The sequence below is a fragment of the Poecilia reticulata genome, unplaced genomic scaffold (genome assembly GCF_000633615.1).
Source record: "Poecilia reticulata strain Guanapo unplaced genomic scaffold, Guppy_female_1.0+MT scaffold_346, whole genome shotgun sequence".
NCBI classification, from domain to species: domain Eukaryota; kingdom Metazoa; phylum Chordata; class Actinopteri; order Cyprinodontiformes; family Poeciliidae; genus Poecilia; species Poecilia reticulata.
The window spans coordinates 6,118-16,176 of record NW_007615117.1 but is presented as its reverse complement, the minus strand read 5'-3'; the positions used below and the strand labels follow the sequence as shown (position 1 = coordinate 16,176).

Here is a 10,059-nt window from a genome sequence, read left to right as displayed (position 1 = left end):
TACATCACCGGAAGTTTCAGGTCAAGACAAACATTGGAGCTGATAAGAAAAGTTTGTGCTTTGTGTTTTAGATACCATGTTTTAAAAAATACCTTCAAATTATTACTGACACTGTTGGAAATGCAAAAATAGGACTAATAAATAGTACATTAAAGAACATTGACATTATGGATGAAAGACTGAAGCAAAGTGAAAATGTATTTTATCTTATCAGGTTGGTCTTTATTTATAGCAGGACTTTGACTGGACAACGTAGCAAAATACACACTGACTTCATCCTGAACGCAGCTGGTATGTTCTCCCAGTGTTCGGTTTTATGTTTTAAATTAATTCAAAAGGCTTTAATATTACTTCGATGCAAAATGACGTACAGTTATTAGTTATTGTTAGTTAATATTTCCCTTTTCATTTGATTGCGATTCTGATACTGTGTGATATCGATGTGTTACCACATAGCGGTTTCTAATTATCTGGGCTTTTGTCTTATTATTTTGGATAACATTTTTTCGGAGGTCTAGTTTTTGTTATTTCTGCAATAAATTAACACACATTTGATTAAAACTGTTTCTGCTTCTGGTTTTTTGTTTTAAATTGTCATTATTAAGATTTTTACTAGTTATTTTATTCTGTCAGTTTCCTATAAAAACTGTGATTTTAGTTTCATACAGTTTCTTATTTCAGATTTGGGCTCTCTCCAGGAAATATGGCGGCTGAAAAGGGGAGGACTTCTCAGCTCATTTCAGATTTTCTTTTCCAGCCTTGGAATAAAGTTACTGCAGCTCATAATACTCTGGTTCATGCTGTTTCCCAGTGGAAAAGCAGGAGTAAGTTACCACAACTTAACAATTATAAGATTGATATGCATATGGGCATAATTACGTATGAATGAAGAGTCTACCTAATACAGTAATAAAGACTCTGATCATATCAGGAATGAGTTATTGGTGACGTTCAAGTGTATTTTCTAGTAGCTAACTATTAAAAAACTGACTTTTTTATACTGTGATTGTTGTTAATTCAGTTTTGTCTTCTCTTTTCTAAATGTAACAGCTGAAAGGTTCTGGTTGTTCATAAAAATGACTCCTGGTCGAGTCGTCCATCGATGTAAGAGCAAAGGTGAGTTATGACAATTTAAGAGTGACTAAATATGCATCTGTCCGTCCGTCCGTCCGTCCATCCATCCATCCATCCATCCATCCATCCATCCATCCATCCATCCATCCATTTTAATGATCTTTAAGATTGTTGCTCTACAAGTTAAATATTGAAACAGTGTCTTGTTTCATGCTGTTTCCTTTAATCCAGTTTTATCTTCTCTTCTGTAGCGACAGCAGTTGTAAGTCTCTTTTTTGGCGTGCTGATGAGTCCGTTTCATGCCGTTCGTCAACCAATAAACAAATGTAAGTTATAGTAATAAAGTCTGTCTGTATACATTATATGTGTATGCAGAGAGAGGAAATGGAAACAGACTGTCAGAGGCTCCTGTTACTGCCTGATAGTACTTTGCATTTTCAGACCTTTACTGTGGTTAAATTTGGGCTCTTTAATTTCTTTTTGTGTTTAGTTTTACTCTGTGAATAATTTCAACTAGGAATTGTAAAATACTTGGTGGTATTAATGTTTTTATTCCTTTTCACCTCCAGTTTTGATGAAATTAACCCCCCTGAATGAGGTGAAACAAGAGCTGGAGAACCAGAAACGTCAACTCATAGCAGAACTAGGTCAAGTTGAGACTGAAAGGAAGAAAAACAAAAGGCACCTTCAGTCTGTGGAGGAAGAAATATCAGATAGAGAAGGTTCTGATGSTGAGAGGTCGTTAATAAACAAAGAAGAGCTGTTAAAGTCCCAGTGGAAACTGGATGAACAGAAGAAAACATGTGAAAGACAAATTTTAAACATAGAAAAGATCCTGGAACCCATAGAGATTTTTGAGTGCTATTAATGAACAGAAATAGGGAAACTTAAAATAATTTGGTTTGTGAATATTTTAGCAATTTTCAAACAGAAGAGGGTTTTATTCTCAAAACTGCGTTTTTTGAAAAACGTCATATATTCAATTAAAGATGTCATATTTTTTTAAAGTGACCCTAATCTGGATGTAAAAAGGACCACATTATTTTATGATAATGAAGACATTTTAGAATCATTCATCAATTTTAAAATAAGTCAGTAACAGTTATATASATGAATTTGGGTAAAAAATGCACCTTATGAATGTGTTCATGTTTTTCTGTTGGAAAACYTATGTAAGCTAAGCTGATTATTTTTTCTCTGCAAATTTCTGCCAATTCAGATATGTTTAAGTTATTTTTAAAAAGCTTTTTTTCATCCTTCATCCATCCATTTTCTAACACCCTTGTCCCTCAGTGGGGTCAGGAGGTGCTGCTGCCTCTCCAGCTAACGTTTTGGGCAAAAGGTGGGGTCACCTGGACAGGTCACCAGTCTGTCACAGGGCAACACAGAGACAGACAAACAACCATGCACACACACACACACTTCACACCTAGGGAGAATTTAGAGAGACCAATTAAAGTCATGAACTGTGGGAGGAARCTGGAGAACCCAGAGAGAACCCACCATGCACAGGGAGAACATGGAGACTTCGTGCAGAAAGACCCTGAGCGGGGAATCAAACCCAGAACCTTCTTGCTGAAAGGCAACAGCTCTACCAACCATACCACTTTTTTTTCTAATTTATTAATAGTATTTAGTAGAAACATTGTGAACATGCTGGAAAATAAAAGAAAAATGATCACAGCTGTATTTGTGGTTGTCTTTTTGTTTTTGTCTGTTATCATTTTTACATTTCCTAACTTTCCGTTTCATTTTTCAATAAATCTTCTGGTACACAGATTGTTGAAACTTCATAGTCAGATCAGCTGACCTTACATGAATCAAAACTATAAAAATGGTGACAGCAGCAGTAACTGAATCCATCTTAATCCATATTAATCCATATTTTTCAACTTACAATCAAATGTTGGGAAACAGGAATCAGAATCAAAACAGCTAAACAATCACATCTAAAAATATCTTTAAAAATTTAAATGTAATCTATATGAAAAGTACAACTTTTATAGCAAGTCAAATTCCAATATCTGTAAAAAAATCTGCTCTCCATGCATTCCTATGTCTGAACTATATCATGTATTTCATTACATAATTGAATGYAAAAGCTACAAAAGCCATGCATACACCCAGTTTATGACACATAATGTGAGTAAAGGGCAGATCCCAGAACTTTGACCTGCTGGGTGAGTTTATCAGCTTAAAGCAGCTCATTCAATAACAATACATGACTTCACACAGAGGTGAGTGGTGTAGCCTTTCAGAAATTAACATGATATAATATTGTAGTTTGGTTCAGTATTTTTAAGATATATTTTTTTTGCCAATGTTCAGTCATTCTATAACTGTAATGATTATAAACTTTATCTGTTTTAACTTTATCTGTTTTAACTTTAACTGTTTTAACTTTAGCTGTTTTCCTCATGTAAATTGTTCCACACCTCAGTCCGATTTCTGTGCTTTAACTTTGCTGCAGGTTTCTGGTTCAGTGATTATCATGGGTTATAAAATTGTATCTGTTCTCGCATCTGTTGTGGCTTTTTCCTCATGGAGCTGTAAGTGATTCTTCCATATAATCTAACACCGTTACATCTGTCTCTACATGCTGTGTTTCTTTTTAAAATGCTCTCRTGTTTTTGTCCTTTTCAATGTTAGATTATTTTCCAGTGGATAAACCAACAGATCAAAGGATGGTTCATTTTCCATCGCAMATGCAGCCAATAAAAAAGATGGAAAATAGGGAAAGGAAATTGAAAGAGCAGCAGACGATTGTAGTTGTAAAGCAGAAAGAYTTCAAAGCAGAACCTGTTATAGTAAGTTATCAGTTGATTAACAGTGACTTTTACATTTCAGTTTCATTTTGACTACATTTTCAGCATTACACGTCACAGAATGTGACATACTGATAATGCAGGGTGTAACAAACACTTAACCCTTTTGAAAACGAAATAATTGATTCTTTCAGGACGTGACGATGCCACATCCCTCAGAAAAACTCTGTTTCACATCTACAGTCTCCACGTTGAGTGGATCCTTCCCTCTTGGCACAGTGTTCACCATTCTTCTGATTCACATGTGTGGAGGTAATCTGGGYTTCATTTTTTAAAAYYAGCTGYTTTTCTTGAACTCCTCACTAATAAAATGCTGTTCTGTTGTAWCTTCAGCTGATTTGGTGGCAGCTGTGTCTGCAGGGATTCTCCACCTGTTCTCCATCAATGTCTTCATCGACTTGGTGTTTGGGGTGATCACTCTTTACCACATRAACAAGATGAAGCGTAAGTCTCTGATTTTAGTCATTTTTTGTTTATAGCCAAAGTAGTGTTGGGAATGGAAATCCCGATCGATGAATCATAATTTGTATTGACACACGGAGCATAAAATCAGCCAAGAAAAGCATTCAGACTTTACTTATTTTATTCACTTTCAGCGCTGAAAGGAGACGCTTTAACCATTACATTTGAGAAGTTTCTAAAAAAGTCTGTGCAGCGTCTGAGGAGAAAGAGGAGGGTAGCTGATTATATGGACTGAAGACACTCCCTGAAATCACACCATGTCTCTGTGGCCTGGGAAAACGTTTCTTTTTCGTGAGAAATGGACTTTGGTGTCTAACAGAATCAAACATGTAACTTTTTACTATGGGCCTTTTGTCTAACAGCGTGTGACTTTCTCGACCTGGTAAAGCGTCTCAACAGTAGCTACAAACTCATCAGCTGGTAGAGCAAAACATAAAGTAGTATGATGTAAATGAACCATTATTAGTTTCTCATTCACTTGGTATACTAAGTGTGGTACACTAAGTGAGCAATTTCATAAATGCTGGTCCAGAAATTAGTTTGCAATAGAACTAACAGATAAAATTTAAGCATAAATACGAACACCTGGAGAGAATTAGTTTGAAAGTTGTTGGGGGGGTTTTTTGTGAAGAAAACTACTTAAATTGGATAATTTTCTTCTTCAATTCAAAATTCCTTCCTTTTATCTTGCTACTAAAATAATCTAAAATATCTTTAAAAAAATAATTTTAGATGGTTTTGCTTTGGACAGGAAGGATCTCCAGTTGCAGTCAGTATTGTAACAAATCTAAAGAGATCTCTGACTGAAGACTGTTGCTGTATCACAGCRTTATGACTGTCATGACACAACAACTCCATTGTTGGACAGAAGAGGAAATATTCCACAGTAACATGTCCTGGATGACACCATCACTTGTTAGCTAGCATTGCTAAATCAACTCATTTGCTTTTGCTGCTCCACTTTTAACCTATGTCTGGCCGCTTGGTTTGGAAGATTCATGGATACTCTGCATCCATGAAGTATCCTTTTCAACTCCTCTGGGATTTGGGGTCAAAGTTCAAGTAAAGGGAATCAGTGGCTCAGGTTTTAGACTAGATGGCCCTGACTCCAGAGTTTCTCAGTTTTTATCCAGGAGCTTCCTGGGGAAAATCAGAGTCTCTKCATCAAGAAGGGCATCGGTGTAAAATGTCTGCCTCGYCTGTTGGCATGTAGCWTTGRAGTGGGGGACGCTGCTTTGCWTGTTGCCATGGATACACATTATGGCAATAGTTCAAATATAAAATAGTAGGAGCAGAAATCCTTCCAGATGCACAACATCCAGAACCAGAGAAACTGTTGTCCAGACAAGYAACACGTCACCTTTRCATTTCAACTAATACATTTTAATAGGCTGAAATGGTTCKTTAATCCAGAAAGCTGAAACTGRATTATTGATTTTAAAAAACTGAGCTTCACATCTCTTATTTTTTTCTGTTTATGTTCTCTTGTTGAAAAGAAACCGACACCTTAACCTAAACGCATTTTGAAAAGCTCATGTTCTTTCAAGTGTCTTCTACTRATATATAAAGAAATTTGTATTAACCCTATAAGTGGGTYAACCCTATATGCATTTAAAATGCTCAGATTCATGTAAAGCTTTGAATGTGTTGGATTGTCTTAAACAAGCAAACTTCAGAAAATKGAATRAATTTTTTTTCTTGTTTTTATTTTGACAACAGGTGAGAGAGAAGAATTGGTGAAGACGAACTCTGAGCTTCAGAGGAAGCTCCAGGTGACGGAGCAGGACWGCAGGGATKAAGCTGCTACGCTGCAGGAAGTGAAGAACAAACTGAAGACATGGATGCATCACATCAGAGTCACAGCGGAGGACATGGAGGCTGAGACAGAAGAAACCAAACTGAAGCTTCAGGCTCAGAAGGAGAAAGTGACCATTTTTAACCAATCTGASTATATGAAGATGGTGGGGGATGAAATGCAGGTGGAAACTGGACAAGACTAAGAAAAGATGATACAAACATTAAAAATGAGAGTTTTTTTATCTACAGAGGGAGGGTAATTGGTTCAGACAGTCAACACAGAAAATATTCATATTAATATTGTAAAGAGTTACAGCATGAAAAGCCATAAAGGTTAAAAAAAATTAGATTTAAGTTTAGATGGAAAATGTAAATAATGCTAATTTATTAACCTGGTTACTGACTCTGATGGTCTATATATATATATTGTATTTATTTTTTTCTTTTTGATGACTGATTGTTAACTGTGCATATTTAATTAAACCAAGTTTGTTAATTTTTACAAACATTACAATATCCTTTTATCTGCAATAAGTCATCAGAAGAAAGCTGTGACAATTTACTGCTTCTGTTCAGTAAATAGATAAATATATATTAGCAGACACAATGTTCCGTATTGCAGTCAAACATTTCAAATTTAGTATCACCAATAACAACATGGGCAGTCATTAAAATGTGGCGTCACCTTATTTTATCTTATTTATATATTTTTTTTATTTATTGAATCATTGTTCCACTGATAGACCTTTAGTCCAATATTAATAAAATCAATATTCTATCAAAAAAATGTTTATTCGGTGTATTCTTTTTTTCACATTTTCACTAACTGCAATTTTGTTCTTTTTATGACAATGATAATAAGATTCTTCTGATTCTTAAGGACAAACATAATCCTATGAACTTCAGCATTTATCCAGACATCATCTAAAACTGTATTCAGTTGACTTTATGTCTCAAATCAAATCTTTTAAGACTTTATTTATACATTTAAGTTGAATCCAGGTGTTAGAACAGTAGGGGGCAGTGTGGAGCAGCTCAGACTTGCAGTGATTATGATCCACCCACTAGTTCAGGTCGAGGACAATCAAATAAAAAGAAGTGACAGCAAGTTTCAATCGATAATTATTTTTAATGTGTTACTTGTAACAGTTTATTATTTCCAGCAGATGGTGCTATGCTAACAGTTGTCTCAGGATTAAAAGTAACAAGGAAGATGGTTCAACTCAACTCTAATTCCCAGTAAGGCTGATAATCAACAAGCAGCCTGACTGGGAATGAAATAAGTATAAGCAAAAAAATATTGTATAAGATTAATGTTGGTCTATTTTCTGTGAAATTTAGATTGTCACAAGCAGTTAGACCACATCATGATTCAAACAACATTTATTCATCAAAATACATTTATTTAAACAAATAAAAGAACTTTTTACAATATCATGTTCAAAACACAAATAGAAAGATTTGACACATGATTAATAAACTGAAGCTGGACAATCATCACATGCAGCCTGTTTGTTTTAAGTTACAGACTGAAGCTGCTATTCACATTCCTGACCACCAGATGTCACTAAAGAGAAGCTTTGAGTGTTGAATCAGCTTCAGTCACAGAAAACGTCAAGTGGTTTCTCCTGAGAGAGCAGGGGGAGTGTGGGTGTGTGCGTGTGCGTGTGTGTGTGTGCGCGCGGATGTGTATGCGTACGTGTGTGCGCGCGCACGTGTGCGTGCATGTGAGTGTGTGTGCATGTCTATGTGTGAGTGCGCGTGTGCGTGTGTGTGTGTGTGTGTGGGGGTGTGTGCGTGCGTGTGTGTGGGGGTGTGTGTGTGTATGTGTATGTGTGTTCATGTGTAACTATCCAACAGGGGACATGCGTGTCATTTTACACTGACCAACAGGGGACTCACCGTTGAAGAGGGGACATTTTGTAAGTCCCCTCTTGGAAATGACCCTGTTTTAGGGTCAGGGGTTGCAGTTAGGACTAAGGTGTGAATTGACTTTTGGTTAGGGTTAGGAAAAGGGTTAGGTATGTGATGGTTAGGGTTAGGAAAAGGGTTAGGTATGTGATGGTTAGGGTTAGGAAAAGGGTTAGGGTTAGGCTGTAGAAATGAATGGAAGTCAATGGAATGTCCCCTGTTGGATAGTAGCGTACGACTGCGTGTGTGTGTGTGTGTGTGTGTGTGTGTGTGTGTGTGTGTGTGTAGGTGTGTGGGTGTGTGTGTGTGTGGCCTTTCCCTCCTTTAATTCAGACACTCAGAGAAGTGGCTTCTTAATAAATTGATTCCACAATGTCAGTCTGAGTTTCATAGTAAACTTTGTTTAGCAGTTCACATTGAAAAATAGTTTCACAGTAATTGAGTCAAACCTATAATTTTTTCTTTCTGTAAACATTCAGCCCTCTGCCATGGTAACAAAATGAAAGGTGAGCTTAATTGAGACTCTACTTCACACCATATAACACGTTTTAACCTTTCCAGAAATAGTTTAAAATTAATCCTAATAGTTTAAACTGACAGCTTTCTCACATACATAAAGTATCAGACTGATGTCAGCATTTACCTGGAAATGAGAGAAAAAGGAGAGGTCCTAAAKATGAGCCCTGAGGTTCACCTTTCTAGATTGGCTTGGTTTAAAATGATCTGAGAACAGATTGATTTTCATAATGCAAAAAGGAAATCTATTATAGCAGTGATCCACTTAATCTTCACATTTTTAAACAGACATTAAAAAAAAAATTGTTATATATTTGAATTTATAACATATATAAATGTTATATATTTTGCAAAAAATATGTTAAAATCGCGGTTTTGGCAATATTTTCTTAATCGATTGTAATATCTGGGACTGATCTCATGACAGTGGGGTCATGTTTAAAAAAAACTACAATAATAAAACATGATAACACCTGGTGAACGATTCTTTGCAGGTCAAYATAAGAGTAAAGAATCCCACTTCCCAAAATCCTGCCTCACATTCGTGGAAACAAAAGAGTCACTTCAGCTTAGTGGAACCACTTCTCTATGACAATGTAGAAGAAGAAAAATACACCAGTAGCTGCTAAAACCTTAAGAGTCATATACTTGCTGCAATTAAACTTTTCTTTTAATTGACATTAGTAGATGAAAATCAAAACTCTAAACTTTACCACTTATAAAATCTGATGATATAATAAACTGCTTTTCTTTATTTTTTTAAATGCTCTTGATTGAGATTGAAAAAAAAAGTCTTAGAACTAACTTCAAAATACAGTATTTTCCGCACTATAAGGCACACTGGATTATAAGGCACATAGAACAGACGCTACTACAGGCTGGAGTTACATTATGCATCCACTAGATGGAGCTGCACTAAAGGGAATGTCAACAAAACAGTCCGACTCCGGTCGGCGAGGAGAGCCTTCCTGGGACGGACGATGGTCACCCTTCTCTGTTCTCGCTCAGCATGTTGGTGGAGAACATGGTGATAAATGACCTGCAGACGACCTGATTCTAGACAGTCAGTAGGTAGATGGGTCAGTCAAACTTTATTAACAAACCAGCGTTCTGACAACTATCCCAGCATGCACCGCACGCTTCTTCTTCTACGGGGAAAATGAAGTCGGCGGCTGCTTACTGTAGTTGCTAGACCTGTTGTGGCTCAATATTGGTCCATATATAAGGCGCACCGGGTTATAAGGCACATTGTCGGCTTTTGAGGAAATCGAAGGATTTTAGGTGCCTTATAGTGCGGAAAATACGGTACACAAATACAACCATTGGATGTTCCACTACATATTGATTGAGGTTGTATTTTGAAACAATCAACATTTAGAAATGACTGTCTTCATTATTGCCAGTCATTATTCTCTTCATTATTTTTGAAGGTTAGGAGACAAACTGAGTGTAACTTTGTGAATTTACTAATTGC

The 10,059-nt window shown here is 36.2% G+C and overlaps 1 protein-coding gene and 1 long non-coding RNA gene across 2 annotated transcripts; both read left to right on the top strand.

Annotated features, from left to right (window-relative positions):
* Positions 1-205: 205 nt before the first annotated feature.
* Positions 206-1,116, top strand: LOC108166025 (uncharacterized). Its single transcript, XR_001776336.1, has 3 exons — positions 206-291; positions 682-824; positions 1,051-1,116. It is a non-coding gene; the product is annotated as an uncharacterized LOC108166025 (long non-coding RNA).
* A 2,434-nt stretch (positions 1,117-3,550) lies between these two features.
* On the top strand, positions 3,551-6,469 carry LOC103460930 (uncharacterized). The gene is made up of 5 exons (XM_008403244.2): positions 3,551-3,623; positions 3,724-3,881; positions 4,034-4,151; positions 4,233-4,343; positions 6,081-6,469. The coding sequence occupies exons 1-5, from the start codon at positions 3,566-3,568 to the stop codon at positions 6,359-6,361; spliced, it is 726 nt and encodes a 241-aa protein (XP_008401466.1). The 5' UTR covers positions 3,551-3,565; the 3' UTR covers positions 6,362-6,469.
* The last annotated feature ends 3,590 nt before the right edge of the window (positions 6,470-10,059 follow it).